The sequence below is a fragment of the Epinephelus moara genome, chromosome 23, assembly GCF_006386435.1.
Source record: "Epinephelus moara isolate mb chromosome 23, YSFRI_EMoa_1.0, whole genome shotgun sequence".
NCBI lineage: Eukaryota > Metazoa > Chordata > Actinopteri > Perciformes > Serranidae > Epinephelus > Epinephelus moara.
Window position 1 is genome coordinate 19,171,021 of NC_065528.1, and position 27,661 is coordinate 19,198,681.

The 27,661-nt window shown below is 39.0% G+C and overlaps 2 protein-coding genes across 3 annotated transcripts; both read right to left on the bottom strand.

Annotated features, from left to right (window-relative positions):
* Positions 1–282: 282 nt before the first annotated feature.
* On the bottom strand, positions 283–4,643 carry yeats4 (YEATS domain containing 4). The gene is made up of 7 exons (XM_050036680.1): positions 4,407–4,643; positions 4,037–4,156; positions 2,857–2,923; positions 1,823–1,917; positions 1,600–1,689; positions 1,101–1,188; positions 283–933 (listed from the first exon to the last, which is right to left on the bottom strand). The coding sequence occupies exons 1-7, from the start codon at positions 4,455–4,457 to the stop codon at positions 764–766; spliced, it is 681 nt and encodes a 226-aa protein (XP_049892637.1). The 5' UTR covers positions 4,458–4,643; the 3' UTR covers positions 283–763.
* Positions 4,644–7,867: 3,224 nt separating this feature from the next.
* Positions 7,868–27,428, bottom strand: cpsf6 (cleavage and polyadenylation specific factor 6). 2 transcript variants are annotated; one of them, XM_050035908.1, is made up of 11 exons: positions 27,325–27,428; positions 23,713–23,922; positions 23,398–23,501; positions 23,026–23,171; positions 22,564–22,737; positions 20,458–20,565; positions 17,828–18,326; positions 16,335–16,450; positions 16,058–16,211; positions 15,587–15,780; positions 7,868–8,545 (listed from the first exon to the last, which is right to left on the bottom strand). In XM_050035908.1, the coding sequence occupies exons 1-10, from the start codon at positions 27,382–27,384 to the stop codon at positions 15,594–15,596; spliced, it is 1,758 nt and encodes a 585-aa protein (XP_049891865.1). In that variant the 5' UTR covers positions 27,385–27,428; the 3' UTR covers positions 7,868–8,545; positions 15,587–15,593. The 2 variants fall into 2 exon arrangements, with proteins under 2 accessions (XP_049891865.1, XP_049891867.1); XM_050035910.1 differs by lacking the exon at positions 20,458–20,565 and having other exon boundaries at positions 27,325–27,411.
* Positions 27,429–27,661: the final 233 nt, after the last annotated feature.

Sequence of the window (27,661 nt, forward strand, 5' to 3'; positions counted from 1 at the left end):
GACCCTACAAATAAACCTAGAAAGGATCAGGATTGAGAGGCAGGTTGAACTCTGCTCCACTTGGCATTAAAGATCAGGGTAAAGCCTGTTTCGCTCTGTTCGATGTGTCACGACATAATACCATTGTTGTGCACAATGCTCGGTGTGAACTGCCCTTTTAGTGACCTCGACCATCAGCGTGCTACTACTAGCTGCAGTGCAACACCTGTATTCCATCATGTTCATGAATCAACCCTCATCAGACCCCAAAAGAAGAGAAAGACAAGAAGCGTGCAAAAGCAGTCCTGTAAACAACTTTACTTGATGTAGAAAACCAAAAGACCAGTACAAAAACAAATGAGCTATTCACATTCGAAACGTTGGCATGAAACTATGGGGATGCACAGTGATTATGGCAACACAGGATCCATTACATCAACACGGCTGGACAGGATCAATGTTGCAAAAGCATATTAGAAAATGACATTTGTTCTGTCATTCTCACAGCCAGCTGATCCAGCAATGTTTGGGTAGAAAAGACAACAACTACAGATATACAAAGCAGCAATCAGAAAATCCTTGTTTCAGCCACAAACAACATGGCTGACAACACAATTCAGTGCTGCAGTAAAACTAGATTAGAGGGAAATCATTCTTGTGTCTTCTGAGCTTTCTGAGATTGAGTGTTTGTGTGCAAAAAAACCACACTAAACAAATTAAAAATTGGCAAGAGGTCACAAAAATGCCTTGTGTTTCATAATGCATGTGTGTGTTAGTCCATGTCTCAGTGCTCCTTGTGGTCTCCGTCCTCCTCCAGTTTCCTGATCTCCGCCTTCAGGTGGTTGATGTTTTCTCTGCTGGCTTTTAGTTTGTCTTTCAGCTCTGTGATCTCCTGGCTGGTTCTCTTCTTTGCGGTTTCCATTTTCTCCTTAGTCCTCTGCTCCAGCTCACTGACTGCAGGCACAGACACACGCATAAGAATGATGACAGTGACTCAGACTATGTAAATGCTGCTCTTCTGTACCGAGGCATAATCTCAATTGAGGTTAAAGACAAAATTGGGGGTATAGTATTCTGTATACAAACGTGTGTTTTGTGTTCCTCTGTGTGTGCGTACGTACATTCTGTCTCGTGCTTGTATGCTCCGAGGGTGAGTTGTCTTGATGTGGTCAGTAGCTGCTGCATCATGGCTGTAGGATCTTGGAAGATCTGAAAAATGACAAAGAAAACAGTCAGCTGCATCTCTCTCAGTAATTCATTATTCGTAACCGCCAATGCGCTTCAGGGTCGCAGGGGGAAGGAGCCTAACCCAGCTGTCATTGGTCGAGAGGTCTCAGTCTCACACAATTCTTAATCCACAGCCAAACCTCCCTGACATTGTTCATCCAATACATCAAAAATACTGATGCCATGTGGTCATGTTAGTTTGAAAATCAAAGCTCTACATGCGTGGAAATTTTAGAAGCTATGTGTGATATATTTAATTTAGCATTTATTGTACGAAATGAAACATCAGCAGATAATTACAAATCAAGCCGAGCATTGTAATAGGAAATGAACAAAGAAGTTTATGCAGTATAATAACTGTGGTCATGAGCTACAGCATGAAAACAGACGTACCATTTCATCATAGAATTCAGAGACGACTGTTTTCTTGGGCATGGCACTGGAGTCAGACTGGAACAGCTTCAGCAGATGGTACAGAGTCACCTGAGACACACACACAGGCACATGTAAGCAAACGTACCAGGAGGTAAAAGTTCAAATTTCCTGCGTGACATTGCTTGCTGTACTTAGTATTAAGATGCAAAGCAGCTCAATACAATATTTGTTAGGCTCTCACAGCTCTCTCGTTGGGGTCGATGAAGAAGATCTTGATGATGATCTCAAACTCCCCCCAGCCTGTCTCTGTGATCTCATATGGAGGCTTAGTCACCACTGGAAGGAAGAGAAACACAGTCAGCCTACATGTTTATATGATGTACTATGAATTAACATTTTCTTCTTGCATTCGTCCAGGGATCTTCAAGCTCACAGCAAGTTAGATTTAACACTTTTTAATGCCAGGGGAAAAAAACATGGACCAATATCAATGACTAAGGGTGAGGGACAATTTTGCCTACATGTTTCCTGTAACTTAAGACAACTTTTTTGTTCAAGTTAAAAAGTTAGATGATCCACTTCAAATGCTGAAAAAGATTAAAAACTTTCTACAGTGGAACACGTGGAAAACAATGAACATATTATGTTATCATAAAAAAATCCTTTTGGTTTGCCTTAAAAAAGCTTGTTCAGGGCGTCGGTGATTTAGTGGTAGAGCAGGCGCCCCACATACAAGGCTGTTGCCGTAGTGGCCCAGGTTCGACTCCAGCTTGTGGCCCTTTGCTGCGTGTCACTCCCTCTCTCTCTCCCCCTTTCACGCTTGTCTGTCCTATCAAATAAAGGCTAAAAATGCCCAAAAAATATCTTAAAAAAAAGAAAAAAAGCTTGTTCATTTTTCATTTGATTGGATGTAGTGAATGTATATAAGTGCTGTTGAAATTCCACATATTATTTTAAAAAATGGATATTGCCAATTACTTTTTGCAATGCAAACAAGAAATATAAAATTCATAGAATTCTACATCCCATGACTTAGCATTTTTAAGACCGTTGAAAGACTGATTTAAGACATTTTTTAAGCCCATATTTTTGATCAATGAATTTAATGCCTTTTAAGACTTTTAAAGATCTGCACTAACCCTGCCGTAACATTTTCATTTGAACATAAATAAGTAGATTCAAAGGAAACTATGCATCTCCTTCTGACAACCAAAACAGACACATTTAGATGCAGATGTTCCTTGACCCATCCTTGCTATGTGAAGGTCTACTCACCTCTCAGTGGGTTACCGTAGCTCTCATGAAGCTTGAACTGGATCTTCTTCACATAAGCAGACATATCCTGGAAGAACAATGTGTATTTATACATGTATAATTAAAAGAAAATTAACAGTATAAGTGGTCTGCCCTCAGTTTTTCAACTAATTACAGTTAGCGCTAACTCATATCTGCCCTTGTTAACAATTCTCCATAATTAAGAATAAATAACATCAGGGCAATAAACTAAAAGGAAAAACAAGAGGAAAAGGGTGCAGGCTGAAACTTACTGCACCTACTGCTTTCAAATTTCATTAACAATAATCATACCTCAATTTTTGTGTTTACCACTGTATTTTTAAACTTAATTTACAAAGCGAAAGAAACATTTTGTTATTCCTTGTTACAACTATTACATAAGTTAATCCTTTTGACAGTTACACATCTATTCTTTATGTTTGTCCTTACCCCTAAACATACCTACTCCCCTAAATTCACACTTGCTCTCTCTGTTTCAATACATCTATGGGGCAAATATTTTTTGCTTTGTACATTAATCTGACAGTTGTAAAATCAACTAATAAATGACAGAAATTTTTAAGCACTAAAGTTAATAAAATAAGCATAGGTTGTTTGTAAAAATTTGATTGATTGACAATTCTTGTAGCTGTGTGTGTTGGATTTGCATGTGCTTCCCCACACCTCCACACAGTAGGTGATGTATGGAACTATGAGGACACATTATCATGATCCAGAGGAAAGGAAAATTCAAAACAGAATCTCTTCTTTGTCTAGCCTATTTCTCCTGGACATAACTGAACTCAATATAATAACAATATGAGATTTTGACCATTTCTCATACTTCTTAAATTCAGCTCCTGAGAAATACTATTCTCTAATCTCAGTCTGATGCTAGTTTAAGATCATAAAATGTATGTCTCACTACAGTGATCTTTACCAGCTCTTGAGATAACAGTAAGATCCAGAGGAAAACTTGACTGTCTTATAAATGAGCCTGTACAATTTTGGGAGGAGAAACAGATCAGAACTTAGTCATATCCAAATAAGAAGCTGATTTACTTATGATGAGACACAAAGAAACTATTGTTAGCAGCAAAACGGTCCTCTGGGGAATCCTGGGTCAAGTTGTCTTTAGTTTAATAAATAGCAGCGCTTCATGTACTGGGCAAACTCTTACCTCATTTCTGTAAGGCTTCACGTAGACAGACCACTGATGTGTGTGTCCATCCTCCTCTCTCTTTTTCCCAAAGTAACGGGCAACGTTCCCAAACACAATGGGCTTCACAATGGTCACTCCCTGCAAAACACAAAGGTAAACACATTTAAAGGTCAATCATATTAATGTTTTGTTAAAATACTCCTACGTAGAAAATAAAACAACAGAACAAAGAAACTGTGGGTAACTGCACATTAATTCCGACTGTTAATCTTATTAACATGACAATTTCTTTGCTAAATTATTAACCGACCGTATTTTAAAGCAATACAAGAAGTAAACAGTATCAACCACCCCGGGCTGCTGTACTGTAACGTTCACGGTGTGTTACCTTAACTCGCCCCCCGGAATCTGGACCGAATTCAGTCATCTTTTTGAACATAGTCCGGTGGAGAGACGCTGAAGGTGAACCTGTACTACACTCTATAGGACTCTTATTGTTCCCAAACGTGTATCCACATTTAGTAAACCTGCCATTTAAGCGTTTAAAGTATCCTTTATATGGCCAGCGTTCTCATTTCAAACAACCGGCCAAACAAGCGCCGGAAGTACAAAGTGTAACGTCGTAAACTGTTCGATAGGAGCGCGACACAGAGACATTAAGGTTCCGGCTGATGGAAGCCACAATTGCGGACAAATACAATGCTGCATGTATTCGTTTTTAATTCATATTTATACGCATTACAAAATCCCAGTTGCACTTGTTTGCTCACGCACGCTTATGCCTGTTTATTTTGCAGTGATTTTACCAAATTACTGTACTGAGACGAATTCCTGACTTTACCCGAGCATGTTTCATCAATCGCTTATGCAGCCTAGGTGTCTACTTGCATTACAAATAATGAGACAAAGGAAATCCGTGTCTAACTCTTATGTGAATGTAGGCTACTATTAATGTCTGTAGCTGATCAGCAATAAAGCAGTAAAATATTATTACAATAAATGCATTCCAAGGGCCAACAGCTACTTACATACTGTAATTGATGGACCTCAATTAGTTAAGATTTTAATAATTTTTACTCACTTGCACTCTTAATTTGGTGGACATTTTAAATTAAGTTTCTCTCAATGGTTGAAAATCCATTTAACCTACAAAATAGTACCGTTTTATAGGTAAAATGTAAAATGATCATAGTAATTTTTTATATTTTGTTCATAAGCATTCATCCAACCTCAGGAAATAATGGTATGAGATTGTATTTTAAAAGTTTACTTGAGAATGAACACACCAAATGAAGACCAAAACATTTTTTTTTTTTTTTTCATGGATTGACTTTAAGTAACGGATGTGTCTATTGCCTGATAAACAGTCTAATTATATGTATTTTACACAAAGAAAAGCCACGAAACCAAACTGACTTTCAAATAGTTTTATTTTCTGGGACCAATGACCATTTGGTTACTTTTGGTTATGATGTACCTTTCCCTGCGGAGATGTGTAAATAAAACAAGACATTGCCAGCATTAATACAAGATGACAACAGTCTCCACTGTAAATAATCTCAATGTGAACTTTTTTTTTTTCTAAAAACCCAAGTTACATTTAAAATTGACGATAGAAACTTACTTATGTCATACAGCATTGAGAAGTCCTGCTTTTTACTGGACAGATCTGCATTGCTATGCTGATCATTTAGATTATATTTACAGGTATAAAAAACAAACTGTAAATGACCACTTACATATATACATATAAAGTCTTACTACATTACACCTCTGTTGAGTTTCAATATCGGGTCACACATGGCTAAATTTCTATAAAATGTACATTATCCATTACAGGCCATAAAACAAAACTGAAGAATAGTTAATTACTACTGTAAATATATCCTGTCATTACACCATGTACGTCAAATACTGAAAACACACAAAAGATACTTTCCAGCTGCGTCGATGCTTGGCCTGGGCTTGATGTCAGCCAGACTGCCGCTGGACTTGACTGTTTCCTCCTCTGTAGTGATGTAGACCTGAAACACTTACCTTTGGCGCTGTGGAGAGAAGTCAGCACAAGGCAACTACAAAGCGACAGTACTCTTACCGAGAGCCCTGCACAAACATGTTCTTATTTTGGCTGATCAGATCTCTGCTCAGGATAACATTGAATGACTGCTGGGAGTCTGCCCAGATCACAAAAGTCAATGTGCATGACAGACTCAAAGTTGTAAGGCATCAAGCTCTTTAAGATACAAAAAAGAGGGAAACATGATCCTAATCAGCCACAAACACTGAAAAACAATTCAGCTGTAGGGGCCCATTTTTTAAAGTACTGTTCAAGGTGGCATTAAGATTTTTCCCTGAGTGTAAAATTTCCCACATTTTCAACATTGTTTTATGTACAAAAACCCAATTTACAATGTTTCATTACTCTTTTACAGAGTTCACAAGGTTATGGGAACAAATGGATCAATATTTAATGATATATAACACTCTAAAAGTATATTTTAGAATATGAATACATTTCAAGAGCATCACTGGGGTTTAAAAATGTCTGGAAGCCATTACAGTCTGATTTACACCTTTTCATTTAAGTTCAGAGTGATTCCTGTAGCCATTACAATGAATGGATGGATATTAGTGTCAACAATATTTACAGTCATCAAATACTTTTGGACATGCAATATATCAGGGGATGGTCATGGATTTAAACCAAGATAAGTATATAAAAAAAAAGAAAAGAAAAAAATATTTGAAAAGAAAACCAATAATCTCCAATAGACAAATAAGTAACACAAAAGGGGATTTGTGATTTAAAAAAATAAGAGCTTTTGTGTAGCATATAATCAGAAGTTGTGTTTACGACACAATGTTCATTTTGATTTCATTTTATCAACATTTCTTTGTGATGGAGTACAAATGAAAAAAAAAACATCAATATGACACCCCTGATGAAACACTGTTGCAGCACCACAAAACTTTCTTCCACATTTTTATTTACCGAAATCCAAAAACTGGTCTAGTAGTTTGATTCAACGTCAAATATTGGGACATAGGGGCTTCTTTTTTTTCTAACTGGAAAAATAGGGATTAGAGACAATTCTCATACATAACAGTGCTTATTTGTCAAACTGATCATCTCAAATACTACAAACTGAAAGGTTTGTATCACAGTGTTGCCTGGCATTTGACGACAATGTTAGTGTTAAGGTGCACATTCCAATTTTAACAAATTGCATATGAACCAGCTCCACTGAATTTCTTCCTTATGTGTTTAAAGGTTCATCTATGGTGTGACAGGGCAGTGTCAAAAATGAACATACAAAAACATATTAGGTGTGAAACACAGGAGCAAAAATAAAATAATTTACTTGAAATGGAAAATCACCAAATGGGATTAGCGGATACTTGAAGGTTTACCAATTCCATGTGGTCTTTAACTACAATGGCTGCTTGAACTCACATTAATTTCTAAATCTAAGGATGAATATTTCACAACAAAACATTGTTTTTTTTTCTTTCTTGGTGAGTTTTTCAATGCAATTACAACAGAAACCACTTTGTAAAAAGTATTTTTTTGGTTTACGGTGTGATTCAAAGAGCTGCACATACATGCAGACCTTTCATTTGTTCAAGTCTACATATCCTCCCATCCACCCATCGATTCACATTGTAAAAAAGTACATTCATCTAATTTGTCTTACCTTGTAAAAGTTTCATCCATTTGAAGAAACAAAGAAACAAAAACATAAAAAGGGACTTAAAAACAGGGATCTACGTTCTAAACATACAACTACACGCTAATACAGCTAAAAAATAGATCATCTAAACGTAGACAAATTCAATATGAAAAACAGTTTGCAGTCCAAAATACACATTTAATATAAATGAGTCAAACATGTAGAGGAATTCACCAAATGCATCGAGTACCTCGGTAAACATTTTTTATTACAACACCATCTAGTTTTTAATCAAAAGCAGAGAGACATTTACAAACATACTAACAACAAAAAGGATAAATGAGAATGAGAGAGAAGGGTGGGGAGAACACATCAAAGATGTACCCTATAAAAACTGATCTCTAAACTGAATGTACACAGTACAGCGAGCCAAGGAAAAATAAAAAACAAACAGGATGTAATGTCTGTGTTTTCTAGTTAGGGGATTGTGTGGGCCATTTTATTGTTTCTTTGCAAAGAAGCATCACACGTAGTCATCTTCATGTCAAATAAAACATCATAAAAATAAAAGAACTGTTTGGAAAGTTTCTTTTCTTTCATCTTTAGTTACCATGAGTATAGATGTTTGGATAACATAATCTTACACAGGTCAGGGTCTTCCATCCACTGCTCTTATTCAGGCAGACAAGATGAACAGACAGAGAGAAGGATGGGTGGAGACGGAGAGGAGAAGAGAGATGGAGGGGTGGAGGAAGAGGTGGTGGTTGTAATCCTGTCCGGTCATGCAGGTTGGGGAGGTGGTGGCGCACTGAAATCCTTCCTCCTTTTCCTTCCATCCATCCTTGATCCTCGTTAGCTGAAAGGTGTCAAAACGAAGGGTGGAGTTTGGTTTCGAGGCAGCCCAACAGTGAACACTTTCCCCCCTCATCATCAGACCTCTAGACTACACACAGGTTGTGCACACCAGGGCTGGGTTCAATTCATTATCACTTTGAGTCACAAGGTTGGAGTCCTATCCCAATACACCCCTTGCCCCTACCACTTAGCCCTTACCCCACCGTTTTGCATGTTCACCCCAAGGGAAAAGTTGTCCCGATTATTGCTGGGATAGAGTGGTAAAGCGAAGGGTTGGGGAAAACATGGCTCTCAAAACGGAGGTTTTTCAGAGGTATACTCCTAAACGCAGTGTTACGAGAAATCATCAGCAAGATGGCTGCCCAAGCAACAAAAGAAACCCATGAATGAATTTTCTTCATAAACAGTTTAAAAAGAAAAAATGTTTTTGTGGTTGGACCCTGAAATAACTAAATAAAAAGAGAATAATAAAAAAAAAACTTTCTCAGTGTTGTTTCAATTATGTATTATGATCATTTTCTTCATAACAAGAATAACAACTAACTACTTACAATCCTGATATCTCTGTAGCTAACTAGCTAGCTAACGTAAATTTGTGTTCATTTGTGCATGACAGTCTCACAATTTAACATATCCTCATGTCACATTCCCCCGCTTTGACGGCATAGGACACCCAAACTTTATGTCAAGTCCAGCAACTTTGCTAGGTTGGTAGCAGTGTTCTTTTTAATTCAATGACTTGGTTTGTCAACTGATAGCATTTGAGCTAAGTTGTGAATGAACTCCATGCTTTTCTATCTCCATCAGATAGATGGCAAATGTCCTTGCGAAAATAGCATTACTGACATTGTAGCGTCTGTTAACGGCAACGCCATCAATAACTACTAAGGGCATGTCTAGGTCTTAAGGGCTGTTAACCACTAGCCCTTATAACTCTGTTTTGAGGGGCGAGGGGGCACTGGAATATGAATGGTAGAGGTAAAAAAAAAAGAAATGGAGTTTGGACATAAAGTCTCTGAAAATGACGCATATATATGGCACCCCATTAGGACATTAACTTCCGTTTGCCTTAATGCTCAGTTGACTGTGTATTGGACCCAACCCTGGCACAGACACTAAGAAACATCGTCATGCAAACTTGAACAGGAAATTTCCAAGAAGCAAATCTGGAATCTTTCAGTATGTACACACACACACCAAAAATAATAAAATAATATGCAGTTGAGTCTATGCCTGAATGTGCTCTTTGATTATTTTATTTTTTTTAATGCATATGCCGTTAATCCATATAAAGATGTTTGCACGCTACATGTAGCTCTTGACAGACAAGAATTGACATCCACATATGAAATATTGAATATTGAAAGACAACGAGGTTGCACATTTTTGTTACACAGTTTTCTACAGTGTACACCGAATTTCCAAATTTAGAGATGGACATGAGCAAAACACTGATAGAATCTAAAGGGCACAGCTACGCTGCATTGAACAAGACTCATTTTGTAATTGTGGAATGCTGAATAGAGCCTCAAGTCACATAGTGACAGGATTGGTCCTGCACAATGTAGCCTACTGTCTTTTTAATGTAATTTGCAAAAATATTAAAAATTTCTTTGTAAAATGGTCAAGCCAATTTTCCAATCTCCAGTGGTTTTCTGAAAGATCTGCCTCCTCCCCTTCAAAAATACATTAACTTAAGATGAATTCAAAAGGATCTTTCCCCCCATGTGTTAGCCACTTCTGACAGCCATAGAAAAGTGGACCCAGTGTTTGTCATACAGCTATTTCAAGAACACATTTTGCTTACAACCAATTGGTAAAGGTGGGCGTTTGGTACAGAGCTACAAACACTGAAAACTTTTAACACTGCAACACATAACATACAAACAGTACATGATTGGCTGTGACACAACCAATTTTTCAGGGAAATTTGGCAATATAGGAGAGAAAGACACAGAAAGGACACAAAGAGCTGTAGATAAAAACACAAAACTACCAAGAGGAAGGTACGCATCTGATTCAGAGACAGCAAATGATACTTTGCTACAATCGTTCACTGATATGGATGCCCAAACCATACCATAACTTTTTACATACAACAGAAAAAATAGGGTCAGTGTCATTAAGTATATTCCTTTAAGCTGCAATATTTTGTACTCAGAATTGAGAAACCAAGTCCAGCATGCACGGTACAGGAAACTGGAAAGGTAACTTCTATATAATAATTATAAAAGGCAGTAGCAATGGTCAATTAGACTGTCAACAATGGTCCAATGACCTGAAAACATTTCTACCCAATTTAAAGCACCACTTGACAGAAATTTTAAATTTAGCAGATGAAATGACAACAGTTCTGTTACAGAAAGTCATTTCACATTTGTTAGATATGCTATCAATTTAAAATCAAACGTATCAAACCTCAGTGATACAAGGGTTTTCTTTACAGGGTGAATTATAACAAGGTATCTGCACCAAAAAGGCCTTACTTACAGGCATGTCAAATGAGTACAGATGATTTTACATGGTTTAAAAAATTCAAATGCATATTGACACTTCACGTTTTTTTGGCTGTTGAGAGGGTTTTACATGGTGCATAGCTACAGAGAAATACACTTTAGCCAACAATAACAATAGTTTACACAACACAGTAGTCGAACTCAACGACACTCTTGGTCAAACTATTAAGAGACTCAAACAACCAGAACAAGTGGGCAAGGGGCATGACTAAATCTTTTCCCTTATCATAAAATATGCCTTGAACCTATGTTTATTATAGAATATTCTAGTGGTGTGTCAGCTAATACAGCATGGAAATAATAAAGGTAAGAGCCAAACCAGGGTCAAACAGTCCATGAAACACTCTCAGGCCTCTAACTTTTTTATTTTTTTACTGAACACTCCATTAAAAAGCCTAAAATGGATACTTACCATTTAAAAATTTCTATTCAGATATGAACACTAAGGGTGCTTTTACATCTGCCCTGTTTGGTTCGGTTCAATCAAACTCAAGTTAGTTTGCCTCTCAAGTGCGGTTTGTTTGGGCAGGCATGAACACAGCAATCGCACTCTGGTGCGCACCAAAACAACCTGACCGAGACCTTCTTGAAGAGGTGGTCTCAGTCCGGTTACAACCGAACTCTGGTGTGGTTCATTTGTGGTGAGAACATGTTCCGACCTCGATCTGAACCAACTGCAGTCGCATGACGCATTGTTTGGGTTAAACATGAGCATGTTACAGTCCTAGAGGATTATTAATGTGCACCTCCTCCTGTACTGCCAATATTGGCAACCTGACAGCCATTACTGTCTATCGCTGCTATTTTACAGGTTACATTAAAAAGCTGTAGCAAGCTTGGCTTCATATGAGCAGAGGAAATCTCCGCTCGTCGCTAGGCTAATGTAGTGACACGGACACACCACCACAGAAGAAAAAATAAAGAGATTTTTTCCCCCCAAGACTTATCGATTAGTTTCAGATTATGTACGATTTAAGTCGACCAAGATTTTCTTTGGTTGACTACAGCCCTAATAATTAAGCATAATTAAAACCGAACCAAATTAAGTCAAAATTGTAATTTCCTCCCCTACAGGCTATTTCTAAGATGACTGTCTATTTCAAGTATATATTGTCTTTGCTCGCTGTTACTAAAATGTGCATTAATACTTCCTGCTGACTTGTAACAGAAACTGTTTGGCCCTGGTTTAACATGAGCAAATAAAGTGCTTGCTTGAAAAGGAAAACAGGGCTGTGATCCCCAGCAAACATGCACCTACAGAAAGACTAAATAGAGTGCATAAACAGGTTCAGCCTGGTGCAAACAGTGTACATTTCCCCTTGGCAATATGAACAGATAAAACAGTGTTAAAGCATCTGAGGACACAACAAATAGCCAAACTACCATCAGGATTAAAGCAATATGCTTAGTTCTCTTTTTTTTCTCTAAGATATCAGACTGAATTCAAAGGCAGCTAAAGGTAGAAAATATACTCAACAAATGCATTTCTGGCATCTACAAATTACCAAAAGTTATTCAGCCCTGTGCCCACTGGGGATCTCTTATCTCACAGAGATAACAAAATGTGTGCTAGATGAGACTGCAGTGATTGCTGCTGCAATGCTTTTTACTGAAACGCAGTGCTCATTTTTTTCCATTTGCTGCCACTCTGAAATGTGTGAAAAAACAGAAATCTCTCCCTTTAACAAAACTTTAAAAAGTAACCTTTTTATCAAGAGGTTCCCAGTGGACACAAAGTCATACTTTTCAGTAACAACTGTTATGAAGGTATAGGACAACAGGAATCAACAGATTAGATTAATTCAGCTAGGGCTAATGGCTAAAAATGAGCACAACTCTACACTAATCACATCACATGACAGATTTCTCAGACAGTTACAAACTTATATTCTTTTTGTATGGGCTTTGGGCGCTTTCAGAATTCAGCAACTCTACAAGCAAAACAACCCCACTTAATATTTCTCAGTATGACAGAAACTTCAACACTTATAAAATAGTGCATATATAAATTATGTGTATTATTCTTCTCTATGAGAGCTACTAAATTAAGACATGAAAGTGTCAAGAGTGAATGCAGTTTATGTCTGAAAGCTAAGAGAAATATTATTTGGGGTAATGTGTGTACAGAGAAGCTGAGGGGTCCGTGTAACCTACTAAACTCTGCCCTATAAAGACTAGTTTATACACAACACCATAGAAATCCTACGAGCTTTGGTAACAAAGGACATGAGAACACACAAAATCGATCAAACCAGTATTTCAACTGCATTTCCAAAACCTGACAAGACTTATCATATTGTTCGTCAGCAAGTGACGCAACGGAAGAAGCCAAAAATTACAAGATGATTTGGGAAACACTGAGCGAGACAATTAACCTGAAAAATATTCACCTCAAATCATTTGAGAGAATTTGGTATCGATATTGAATGTGCACAAACTGGTTTCAGATAAATTCATCTACAACTCATCCATGACATGACTTAACACCCAAAAATCCAGCAAAACACATGCTCACAGGCCGAAATAATCAAGAACACTTGCATGATCTCTTACTAACCTGACAATTTAGCGTTTAAAAATCAACACTGCAGCCTGAATGGAAATCATTTCAATATACATACGTACATAAGAGTGACATTAAAAACGAATACTGAGGCAAAATTTCTTCCACGGATTAGTCAAATTACAATTAGCATATCATCATGAATTTGCTGCATCAACATTAACAATTGTTCAGTTTTGATTTGATGGATACCTCAATATTATTTACAAGTTCTCACAAATCAAATTATGATTTTCTTTAGTTGAAAATGAACTTCCTGATCCTTACTTATATAAACCAACTCTGACAATCATCACATTACAAACAATTGCAATTTAAAGCCACTGATCAACTCCAGCAGAACATCAAATTTTGTTTTTCCTTTGATCTTTGCCTCAAAAAATTATCACATAATGTGCACTAAGGGCATCAAGATCTATGTCATTGGAACATGGTATTAGAAAGTATAGAAGTTTTGGTTTTGCTTTACCTCAACATCTTAAATTGAGGTACAATGGTTTAAAGGTGAGCAACACTGAGCTACAAAACATTCACTTAGACACAAGTTAAATGTCAGGCAATATTACCGACATGCACAATAACAATCATGGGTCCAAAAATCAGCAGATATCAACACTGAAAAATGTTCACCTTTTCTTAATTCTAACAAGACAATGATCTTTATATTAAGCTTTAAAATGGAAATGGTAATACGTATACAACATTACTGTAAATGCAACATTTACAAAGTGTAAATTGGTCGATCAGCAAGTTGAACACTGTATTTTTTTTCTAACAATACAATAAGACCACATAGAACGCTAAATCTGTATTAGGTACTGTAAAATGATTGGGGAATATTTTGACATCTGAAACCTGCCAGTCAGTCAACTACTATTACAAACACACTAACAAACCAACTCAGCAGACACAATACACTTCAATTAAACCCACATATAATGAAATGGCAAGTACTGAATCTCGATACTCAAGCCAGAAAAATTTGTAGATTTTTTTTGGTCCACTGAACTAAGCTGCTGGTAAAACCAAAATTTTGTTTATTGCCACTTTTTATGAGCCAAAAAGATGTTTAGATTTGGAAAAATGTTATCTACAGAGATTCTCTGAACTGCCAAGAAGGCAGTATAAGCACAAAACGTTACCAAACACAGCCAAACATGTACAAGCAACTTGGATGTTACTACTTTCTCTCCATGCCATCTGTAACAAAATCTATTTAACTTTGAAATTTATTTGGCAGAATACAAAAAGTGGCTGACAAATTTTGTAGATTACCAGCCTCAGAGGCACGTAGACCAAAAAGTAACAATGCATCTACAGTCAGTTTCAAGTATCAATGGACTTTCTGATTTGAGGGAGAACCACAGCATAGATACAACACTCACAAACCCCTCTGTGCAATGCAGCATGGGAAATACATTAAGTGCGTTTTACACATATTGTCCATAAGACAAAATACACAACTGTGATTTCTTACCAGACCATTTCAAGGAAAGCAGACTTACCTTTCACCTACCTGTCATCAAATGACTGAGTTTTAGAAGTCTTGTTCTTGCTTACCTCTTCGCTTCATTATATAATCATTAATGCAAATTTAAATTAAGTTATTCTATACTGTAAATTATGATCAGTCAAAAGCCTTTTATGGTCAATGTGTGACTGTACTCATGAGGACAAAGGCCACATTCTTGATAATTAGTTATTAGGGCAAAAATACACCCTCTGTTGATCAAAAATGCTTTGGTCAAGGAAAATCCTGAACTGATCTAAAGCCTTTACTCTAATGAAGAAGAGAGGAGGTGAGCAATCGAAGCAGACTTTTTCCAAACGCATCCTCTGCCACAGAGTTCAAGTTGTTTGAGCCTGAACCTGACCAGCTCAGTCCACATCTAAGAAAAGTGTAGTAAAGAAGACAGAGGAGAGCTTATGACAGAAGAAAGTAACAGAGGAAAACTGTACCCACCTCTCATCTAGCGGTGACGGTACTCCCTCTCCCTCTCTCTCTCCCGGTCTCGGTCCCTGTCCCTCTCACGGTGGCGGTCCCGCTCCCGGCTGCGTTCTCGGTAATAGTCCTCATGCCGGTCACGACTGCGGGACTTGTGGCGTCGGCTCTTTTCCCTGGAGCGGCTGTGGTCTCGTTCCCTGGAGCGTTCTCGTCTACAGTGGACATGGACAAGCATTATTAGACTGTGTACCAGCCAGGGTTTCAAATCTTCAAATCCAGGGACACTTCCCATTTAGAAGAAATATAGGATCCAAAAAATACACAACAACATTAAATGGGAGGGAAATAGTCCACTGGCTCATGTCTTTTTCCTTTGTCCTAGATCCAAGATACTTTATCTGACAAGAGGTTTTAAGTGTCTTTTTTAGTGTCGTTTTGAACAGCTTCGGTGTCACATTTTATGGCTACTGCCCAAAATTAAAGTCTTACCTGGAGGCGGAACCGTAGCTTTTTGACTCAATGCCGTGGAGACAGTCCTGCAGGGAACTGATGAGGACCTTGCATCGGTCGTCTGCTGACACTTTGGACTGCTTAATCAGACTGATGGCTGTTACCAAGGTCTCTATAGCACTGCCATAGTCAGCTAAAGGGAGAACAAGGTTGCATTAAGCTTTCGCTGGCTCACAGTTTTTGTCTTGTTGGCATTAAACCTGAGTACACCCATAGTGAGTAATTGTATAGTGCATGTCCTCTATTCTTGTGTTACCTGCACTGGCGTCGGACACCGCTCTGGATATGGCGCTGGAGGAGATGGCTCTGTTCCTGTTCATGATCTCCTCAAACTCTGCCTCGCTCAGAGGGGTCCGTGACGCTTCCATCTCCCTACAAATACACACGTGTCAAGTGTTACGTTCCAAAGTTACACTGTTATCTTTGAAACTAATTGAATAAATGACAAAAAGAAAATTAAATGTTGAAGTCTGCACATAAGAAGTGCAAATCCAGAATTCTTCCACTTCATAAAACGAACAACACTTTTTTTTACCAATGTCAGCCCCTCCAGGATGTTATGATGTTGTGAATTCTGTGTGACCTTATAATTTTGTCCAGTCACCACAACTTTACCACAAATGTGACCATTCAGAGCAGGTAATATCTTATGTCATTGTAGAGCTGCATGCAGTGTATGGATTTGTTCAGCCCTTTCTTGCCCTGCTCTCTCTTTTTATCATGACTGCAGGAGTGTGAGCTCTGTGCGAGTCACACACACATAATAATAATAATAAATTTATTTGTAAGCGCTTTTTAATGACAGGGCTAACTGTCAGCATATCACAGCTAACGTTACCCAACATTTAATGAACAGCTATAACGACATAGTCCAGATGTCTCAAGGTGATCCCACCATTATAATTAGGTTCTAAAGCCACTTTCCCACTGCACAAAATACCCACTAATATCAGGCTTTTGAATGTAATGGGAAAGGCTGCAATCGGCATTTACACCTAAGACAAAGGACTCTACAGTAATCATTGGTATTTGTCGACTCTGATTGGCTCAGATTGGCAGTGATGGAAATACAACACCAAGGTGGACATGCTAATTTTAGCTCCTTTACCAGCCTGATGCAAGCAGCACTCAACTATCAAACCAAATTTGATCAGCACCGAGTTTCAAAGAGACCCTGAATAATTAAGAAACATTAAAGTAAGCAACGAAACATTTTCATTGACCTTAATGCTGCTTTACGATTTACTAGCCTGCCTTACCGCGACATCAAACATGACACACCAGTTTAAAAAAAACAAAAAAAAAACACTAATTCATACTCGTCAACTGCAGAGCCGTGTATATGACTCTGATCTACTGGCAATGGGAAGGGAGTCACCTATTTAACGGGTGTTCCCACATTAAAAAAACCCTGCATACACTCACTAATTTTGGTTGAAAAGGGGGAAAATCTGTGGGAAACACTGAATGCTCATCTTAACAGGCTCAGAATCCAGAACAGCACCCAACAATTTTTCGAATTTTTTATCTGCCCCGACAATTTCGAAGCAAAAAACATTGCAACATGCATTGCAATTTTTAGATTGTTACTATACTGTGAAAGAACATTTTATCAGTTACTGTACTATTTTAATTGTAAAGTGTTTTGAGACCATCCTGCATGGTGATTCTACACTTTAAATAAAGTTTGATTGATTGATTGATTGATTGATTGTACTGACTATTTGTTCCACCAACACCCATTCTTACCGGCCTCCAGGACCGTAGTCCCCTCGGTCATATGGTGGCGGGCGTCCGTATGGGTCGTTTGGTCCAGGGGGGCCTCTGCTGTCGTTGGGGGGCATGTTGTTGTTACCAGGTGGAGGGAAGAAGGCAGGGTTAACATGGGGTGCTGGTGGTGGTCCACCTGGCGGGGGACCTGGCATGTGTGGAGGTGGAGCCAAAGCCATGGGGGGCCCAATGGGGCCAGGGGGACGTGGAGGGAATGGTCCTGGGGGTGGCGGGCCCTGTTGAGGGGGTGGGGGACCAGGGGGAGGGCCGTAACCTGGAGGAGGGGGACCTGGGGGCAGGGGTCCCATTGGAGGCTGGCCAAACTGACCAGGGAAGAGAACAGGGGGAGGAGGCCTATCGCCACGATTTGGAGGACCAGCGAGGGGAGGGGGGAGGCCCTGGCCAGGAGGTGGAGGTCCTGGGGGACCAGGGGGACCAGGTGGACCAGGAGGGGGACGTGGGGGACCCTGCATCCCACCTAAAAAAGAACACAGGGTACAAAAGAGAAGCTGATGAGACAAACTAAGTTCTAGTGAACTCTAGCTTTTGCTTTTGTTAAAGCAAGTAGAGTTCTCCCCAACATCTTTGTGACTTTTTTTTTTTTTACCAGCACACTTATTTCCCCATCATGCTCATAGACTTTGAAATTTAATTGGACAATTTAAAGCATATAAACACATATTAGCTTGGCCGATTAATCGATCAAGCTCTAATTTTAACATCCTGGTGAAGCCAGTATTTTCCATGACCTCCTTCAAATGTGCGTACCCACAGGTACTAACTAAAGCAGTTCAAAGCAGGAACAATAACACAGACAGATAAGGAAGAGCAAGCCATAGCTACAGGGAACAACGGATGTCAAAAGGCCACAAAATAATGCTGCAAATGAAATCAGAAGGCAACAGAAGAGATGATGAGATAAACTCATAGCAAACTGTTTCAAGCAGGCTTTTTTTCAACCAGCTGGATTATTATATACTGCAGTTTGCAAATCGATCACTCCCATGCAAGGGCCACTTGTTAGATGGCATTTAAGGAAAAGGGAGACCACACAACTTTGCCAGATGCATTTTATTCTCTCATGCAGGTGCATGAAGGAATTTTATAGAATTTTTTTAAAGGGAAGTATCTTCTTCACACAGCTTCAGAAGATCGAGATGTAAAAAAAAAAGTACAGAAGTACTGCATGTTTTCTGATTTAATAGAAGCATGACAAAAGTTGAATTTGCTTTTGGCAATATGAATATGATTGAGTAGGCAGGCTGCAGGATGGCCTTCAAAACCTACTTCGTGCTTCTGCCTCTTCATTCTTTGATGATGCTTTTTTAAAGCTTGTTTGACTGTGAATTTATGATCTGGACTGACCTCAAAAGAATACAGCACATTTATTAATGGTGTGCTTCTCTAATGTTTTAGTGTGAACACACTGTTACCATGACCTTGTGAAGGGCCAACAGTACTTGATGGAATCAGTCTATCGAGGGATTTAGAGTTGAAAGAGAAATTCAGCTCTTTTGGGGGCATCAACCTGATGCTTTCAATAGCTTGTTTGCAGTCACGAGACTATTATAATGCACAAAATTCAGATGGAGGGCAGGAAGTGATAAATCCATATACTGCGTGAACTGGAAATACAAGAAAAGTGACGACTTTGGAGAGTTTGATGAACCTGCAGGCAGCAGGTACCGTCACAAAATGTTATCTCATTGGATGTAATCCATACAAAACATTGCCTGATTTGCCTGGTATGGACACAATCCTTGAAACAAATTAGGCTACCTCATCCTCTAGACCTCCTACATTACCAGCGCTACACGGCAAGTCAATTAAAGCATAAGAGAGTCTTGTGGACTACAATTATTCTGTGTGCGGTTGGGTCCACAGCTGAAACAATTGCTGTCTTGTTTTTGGCCGGTTGAGTAAATGTGCCTGATTATAACTCTTTTTTTATATTTCAACTTTGTGCATGGATGCACTGCTGTAAGGATAACGTTACAAGGTAATGTCTGATAACGTTACAAAGTAATGCTGGCTAACGTTACAAGGTAATGTTGGCTAACCTTACAAGATAATGTTGGCTAACCTTACAAGGTAATGCTAGCTAACCTTACGAGGTAATGTTGGCTAACGGTACATGGTAATGGTGGCTAACCTTACAAGGTAATGATAGCTAACCTTACAAAGTAATGCTGGCTAACGTCACAAGGTAATGTTGGCTAACGTCACAAGGTAATATTGGCTAACGTCACAAGGTAATATTGGCTAACATTACAAGGTAATGTTGGCTAACCTTACAAGGTACTATTTTCTACCTACTAGGTCAACTGTTCCAATCTGCCAGTGCCACTGTTTCTTAGTGAGTTTTTTCCCCTTTACATCCTACTGTTTTTAGGACTTAAAATAGCCCTTGCCTTTTCCCAATCTGATTCATTAGAACAGCCTGAACAGCGCAAATCGTAGACATTTGTGCAGTATTGGAAGTCCTCCAGTTGCCTGCCCTCCATCTGGACAGCGCAGTGATGTATGTCGTCATATGTAAAGAAGCTATGGCATAACTCCTGAGGGTTAGGATAAAAAGGTGATCGATCAGATCAATTGAGGTGTTTCACCTCTGCCACGCCAGCTCCCGTTCCTACCCCCCGGCGGGAAGGGATTGAAACCCATATCCATCAGAGGGCCATCTTGGTGCCTAATCAGATCTGGTCTCATCCCCGAGCCTAATGGGGAAGAAAGCAAACCAATCACAACTCTTCCCTTCATAAACTTCCCCCTACCACCTGAAGGCCTGTCACAGCCCAGCAGCACGGGGCACCAGCCGCTAAGCGAAAGAAGGGATGTGAAAAGGGTGGGATGGAGGGAAAAGACGCAAAAATGGAGGGGGAAAAAAAAGAGAAAAGCTGGCAGCTCCATTCTCTCCTACTAAGTGTGTGTAAGGCAGCCAATCCAAGATTTGCAAGGAGTTTAAAGTTGGTAGCTTGCCAAGAAAAGCTTTGAGCAAACTGCTTCTCAAGGAATGATGTTGGAAATAGTCAGTGAGCAGAAAACTGCAGCCAGGGAAGGATTATTCGTTCAACTGGAGGTGAAGAGGGACAATGAAAGAACAAACCAGATGGGGAGGGAAACATGCAAAGACACAGCCCTGCCAGGAAAGATTTAATGGGTGAACGCTCCCTCACAGGAAACACACACTATAGACTAGCCTTGGTTCCATGCGGGTGTGAGTAGTAGCAAAGCCTGGACTGTGCTAACAGAGCAGCACGACCAGACCGAGAGCAGAATTTTAATTAATCTCATGTTAAGTTTTCAAGGCATTTGTCACACGATGATTATTTCAGTCAGTTGCACTACTGTATTATTGAAAAAAAATAATGCCACATGAATGACAAAAGCCTGAAAACAAAAACATGACATTAAAAAAATGAAGACATCTTTTAACAACGCCAGGTCTACATCAGGAATCCATTGACCCATAAACCTCAACAGGTGAAGGAGCATGACCACCGCCAGCACCGATCCATACACATCACAGATCACACAAATCACACACCGTAGTGAGCTAACGGTGTGATTCATGATGTGTATGTATCCCCAGTGCATTTATCCAGGAATTAGCTTCGGCTGCTGAGACTGGAATTCAATTCTAACTGTTTCAATGAGACACAAACATTTTTTTCCCCCATGAACTCACCTTGTTTGGTACAGCAAGACCAATGTAACATTTAACAAGGTCCAAACCCACTTGAGTAATATGTAAAACTGTTGACATGTCTAAATTAGATTAGGAGACAGTGAGTGATTTACAGTTAATGTCAGAGGCTGTATTAATGTGCCAACATCTTAACAACAACAGGCTACCTCGTACACTTGGGCTATAAATCATCTTAGGTAAATTCAAAAACTGTTTAGAATTCATTAGAAATGTAGTTTAAAGGGGACCAATTATGCTTTTTCTTATTTCTTTGTCAAATATATAATATTAACATGACAGACGTTCATTTTGACCGTGTCCAAAGTTTCAAATGATGAGGTACAAGTATGTAAACACAATCCCTTTGAGCATAAAAACTCGAATTTCAGTCTGTTCGAATCAAAAGTTTGACGTTTTTTTCTACTTTGGCTACAAGCTGATGTCAGCTTATGACGCATTTCTTTATATGGTCGTCTGCTCCAAGCATGATACTGTTTTCAGCATGTAGCCTACACTGTTACATGTACACGCTAATGCTGGGGAAACATGTAAACTTGGTTGCCGGGGTTGTAAATTTCGGATCATACTCCTGCTGGAACATGTCTGGTTGTGAAGATTTTAATTTAGACGATTTCACTAGTTATTTTCCACAATAGTAAGTTCTGCTATTCTCCATTTCAATCATTTCCCTGCTACAGTGACAGTGCAGAGACGTTGAGATATGAGACAAAGCGGAAATGCTTACCAATCAAAGCAGACTGTATGAGGCAAACAGTGTTTTGTGACCAACAATGCATGTAACATGTTCTAGTAGAAACCTAAAATACGTTAATATGAACCTGAAATTAAGCATAATAGGTCCCCTTTTAAAATTAAACCTGCTATAGCATAAACTGTTCTCAGCTGAATCTACTTGCTAACCCTTTTATCTGATTTCTGTAGTTTTATAATATCATCTTTCAACTGAATGAACTGAGAAGAACTCAGCCCCTACTTTACTGGCACAAAGACTTGATACCAAACTAACCAGGGAAGTGCGGTGGTGGACCTCCAGGCCCAACGGGACCAGGGAAGCGGTCTCCACCGGGGCCAGGTGGTCCAGGGAACCTGCCTCTGCCTCGACCCATGGGGAAACCCCCACGAGGGCCAGCGCCAGGGGGACCGGCTTTACCTTCCCCAGACATCTGGCCTGACTGGGTACCTGTGAAACGAAGAGACAACAGTAAGTCAGTTCTCCATTTTATGCAATAAATAATAAATGTGTGTGGTTGTGTGGACATTTAAACACAACTGGATACAACTGAAGTAACAGGCATGATAAGTTTATCTGTGCATATCTAATGTTGTCCATTTTGCTGCAGTGCAAGTGCATTATCAGTAGGCTGACAATGTGTCTACGCATTTGCAAATATCTCTCACATGAGCTCCTTCAACTGGTAAGGTGGCAAGCACACATATTTAAAAATGCTGATGCATTTATCATACTTACTTTTGCGTGACTGCATCTCAAACTGGCTGAGGGACTGTTTGTTGCACGGTGTGACGATGGGATTCTGGCCGTGGAGCTCCCTCTTTGAAAGAAGCTCCATTAACTTCCTGGATGATCCCTCTGAGCCCACACACACCAGTGCGAACCTGTAGGATGAATGCAGAGGATATACACAATCACTCATACAAACTTTAAATCTTTGCCTTGTCTTGTATGGATCAAGCACTGAACATGATTTTCTGCCCAAATGTTATTCTACAATCTACAAACCAGTACTGAATTGAATCACATCTAAAAGAACCTGCATTGAAAGTGCCCCCCTTCGAAAACCAAATTTTAGATAGAAATATGTATTATTGACGTTAAGCTCACCCTTTTGACTGGCCATTGGCTCTGTTTTCAAAGAACTTGATCTCCAGCACATCTGTAATGCCTACCGACCGGATAGCTTCTGTTAGATCCTCATCTGTCGTCCACTGCGCAGGAGAAGACAGCACCATCAGTATATTCACACAGACTTGCTTAATTTTTTTCCAGGTCTTCAGTTGCCATGACACAAGAATACCTTGTTTACAGGACTGTCTTTAATGCTTTTACTTTTAGGAAAATGCTGCTATGATTTATTTATGATTCCAATATTTTCCTCCACTTATCAAAGCAGTCTCAACAGAGCTCTCTGATACCCACCCATGTGAGGTTTCCTATGTACAAGGCAATCCTTTTGCCTGTGTATGTGTACACCACGTTGGGTGGGGCACTCTTCCCTCCCTCTGAGCCACCTGGGGTAGGCAGTGTGTCCAGGTAGTCGCGGTCTTCTGGCGCATCTCCATTGTTGGCTGATGGGGATATTACATCATCGTACAGGTCAATCTGTTCGTGGACTGGGTAGTCCGCTTCCTGTTGAGCATGAGAGTAACAGTTCAGTCAAATATGTGTGACACATTAGGAACAGTTTCACATCACCAATGAGAGCTTTGAGTAAATCTGAGAGTTATTTGTCATCGATCATACATTCGCAATAAATTTCATACAAATTTACATTTCATATTGATTTTAAAGTCATGATTTGTTGTGGTCTTTTTCAGTAGTATATAACATGGATGCTATGGCAATTCATGATATTTTTTAGTACATTTTGGTCCCAGAGAGACACCAGATTTCTCTTTTGGAACCCCTGCAATATTTTTGTGTTTAGTTTTCTTTTTCTTTTTTGGAGTATCTGGTGGTACAGGAAGTTCTGAAGATTTGTCTAACATGCAATAAATACTGCTGATTCAAGAAAAAATGTCTGTTTTCATTTTCATTCACTAGGCCACTTGCCTTTATCAGTTCAACAAGTGTTGTGCTATGCAAACTCTTAATGTTGACAGTGCACAGACATGAAGGCAATGATTGTTTCTCACTTATATACAAAAGTACTGGTGTATATGCTGGCAGACATGCATCAATAAACTAAATTACAGCAATAAATTAGGGATGCACAACATCGGATTTTTTAGCTGATATCCAATATGCTGATATATAACAGCTCATTTGGCCGATAACCAGAGGTGGAAAGTAACTAATCACATTTAGTCACGTTACTGTAATTGAGTAGTTCTTTTGTGTAATTGTGTTTCACCATATAACACAATAAGTGATAACAAAATAGTATATTGTTATGTTATTATATGAAGCTTCCATCGCGCAAAATAATATAACTTTAATTTATGAAGAGATAAGACAGAGCCCTCTCCTCTCCTCTTATATGCTTTACTCACAAGTGTGTGAATTGACCTGGATATGAAGCGTCTGTAGCGCCAAATAATATAACGGTAGTTTCTAAAGAGCTAAGACAAAAAAAACTAAAAATAAATCTGCAGCAGCGGTCATATTTCAGCAGCGGAGCACCACCGCTGCTAGTTGCATATAGGGGAAACACTGTTGCTCAATGTATTTGTTCTGTTTTGGAATACATAGTATTTTTTCAAATTAGTGTTAGTGTATTTTAATATTCAGAATTTCGCTTAAACAAGCTCTCTCTTTTTTGACCATACATCTGTTTGCATCCCTGAGAATAATGCCCAACAACATTGCTCAAAAAGTTGTTCTGTGTATCAGCAGTCTAACAGTTGTGTTGGTGAGTCAAAATGAATGAATTCTATGGTTCATCATAGAAAAATAACCGGTTTTTGGATTGGATTTATGACCCCTGGACCATTTTTGCACTGCATAGGAGTGACCCCCATCAAGTTGTTGGAAGTAACTAAGTAACTTCTACTTCAAGTAGAAAACTACTTTTTATTTTTACTTGAGTAGATCTTTAGATGGGTAGCTTTACTTGTACTTAAGTAGAATTTCATCAAAGGAAAGGTACTTTTACTTGAGTAGAATTTTTCAGTACTTTTTCCACCTCTGCTGATAACCGATACCACTATCAATATATTCACTTTATTTCCCCACCTAATTTTAGTGATCATCATGTGTCTTCTGTAGTGGATTTAACATCATATTATACAAGCAATCTCTTATTGTGATGGCCCACCAGCAGATAGAGACATGAAATACAATGCTTTTCAATATATGTAATATGTAATTTTAATGCCAATACTGGTCAATACCGATGACCTACCGATATTATCAGCGTGCTGGACGATTCCAATAGCTCAGTTTAAAGCCGTACCAATATTATCATGCATTAATTTTCAGTTAAGTTTGCTGCTCACACAGACAGATTTTAAATGCTCAGCTTTTACAAAGGTATGTGTTCACTTTGTGTTGTTACATTACATTAAATCCTTTAGCTGGTAGGAGTCTTGTTTAGCTGGCATTTAAACACTTTAATCTGATTATCCTGATACACAATTAACTAAATATTAGTCAGTCTAACTGTGAACACACCTAGATTTCTTAACGTGCTTGGCCAAGTGAATACCACAGTCATGTTGTATGTGCACGTGACCAGATACAATTAACCTGTCATGTAAACAATGCTAAGAACAATGTGCAGTTGACCATAACTGAATGCAGTAGAACAGGTAGTTGCAGAAATAGCAGTGATCATGAAAATGCATTTATAGCATTGCTAACACTCCCAATTGTAGATTGGGATATGGAGACACACTCATTCCCAGTTTCCCTCTGAGGATTAATTAAGTATTTCTGATTCTCATTGGGCATGTCATGTCAAGATAGCTCAAACTAACCATAGGCTGACTCGGGATCAGATTTTATGAATATTTTACTGTCTAAAAGTAGCATTACCATCAGTAAAATATTGGCACATTACCCAACATAGCTAGAATGATTAAAGAAATAATTGGACTGACTTTTGCCACATGAACTGACTCTTTTCTTCCTTACATTTTGGAGTATGAGAGTAACTCTGTAGTCAGCCTGGTTTACTCATTTCACAGACAAAGCTCACGAATTAAAGGACAAAACACGAGTGGGTGAATGTATCCTGAGTGTGCACAATGGATCAACACAACACACATTGTAAGAGCTGCTTTGTAAAGATGCTGGTGGAGATAACACTGTGTCTGAATGGCCTACAAACAACACTGGGGGCGTGTGTGGAGGAAGAAAACATCTACACAGCGCACACATACATGCTAACTAAGCTAACAAGTCAAAAGCTAAACTGGACAACATAAACATTCTAAATGGGTCCCTTTGTATTTCCTGTTTGAATGTTTATGCAGAAGCTGACAAGAAGTAAAGTAAAGACCAAAGTTGTTGCCCTAGCAACAGAATAGCAATGAAATGGTCCATTAAAATACGCTTTTCCATTCATACACTTGACGTTTCACGCCTATTACCTGTAATTATCTTCGTTTCAACCTATTGTTTGCTTGTGTGAACTGAAAACATGGGCTTGAAATTTGAAAAGTAAACTAACAACAATTATTTGGAAAGCAGCTAACGCTAGCTAGCTAACGTAACTGCGTTTGTTTGGCTTGCTAGCCCGCCACCGGCGGCCATGCCAAGGCCTGAACCTGAGAGTGCTAAACAATGAAGGCAGCTGCTTTCAGCACTCACCTGAATAAATAATCTATCTATCTATACACATTGCATGTCCATTAATACATGCAGCATGCGTCGTGTTAAATGTCGACAACACCGCTAACTCAACATTCACAGCCGATATTGTGTTGCCGATGCTGGCTTGCAGCATGGTGAAAGGGGGCCTGTGTGCCAGAGGAGCTCGTCGGAACAGCAGAGAACAACCATTCCCACACAATATTATATACAATGAATTATACAGATACACCGAAAATAGCAGCATTAGACGAAGTGCAGTAAAAGCGGATTAAATACCTGGTTGAATTCCTCCTCTACGTCGGCGTAGATATCGATGTGATCCACACCGTCCGCCATTTTCCTCTGACCCGTCGCCTCTCTCCGCCCGGCTGTGCAGAGCAGCGCTGAGCCACAAACAATGAGGCAGAGCGGGACAACTAGCGCCCCCAGTGGTCAACTTCAGTCATTACAACACCAACAATCAATCAAGCACTAGTGTGGGGTAAAGTAGTTTATTCAAGTTCTAGTCATTATAACCTAATTAAACAAGGTTATTTTTGTTTATTAAAACTAAAGTTAATTCTAAAACTATGTATAAAATATTTTATTGAGGTTAAGTGAAATAAAAATAGAC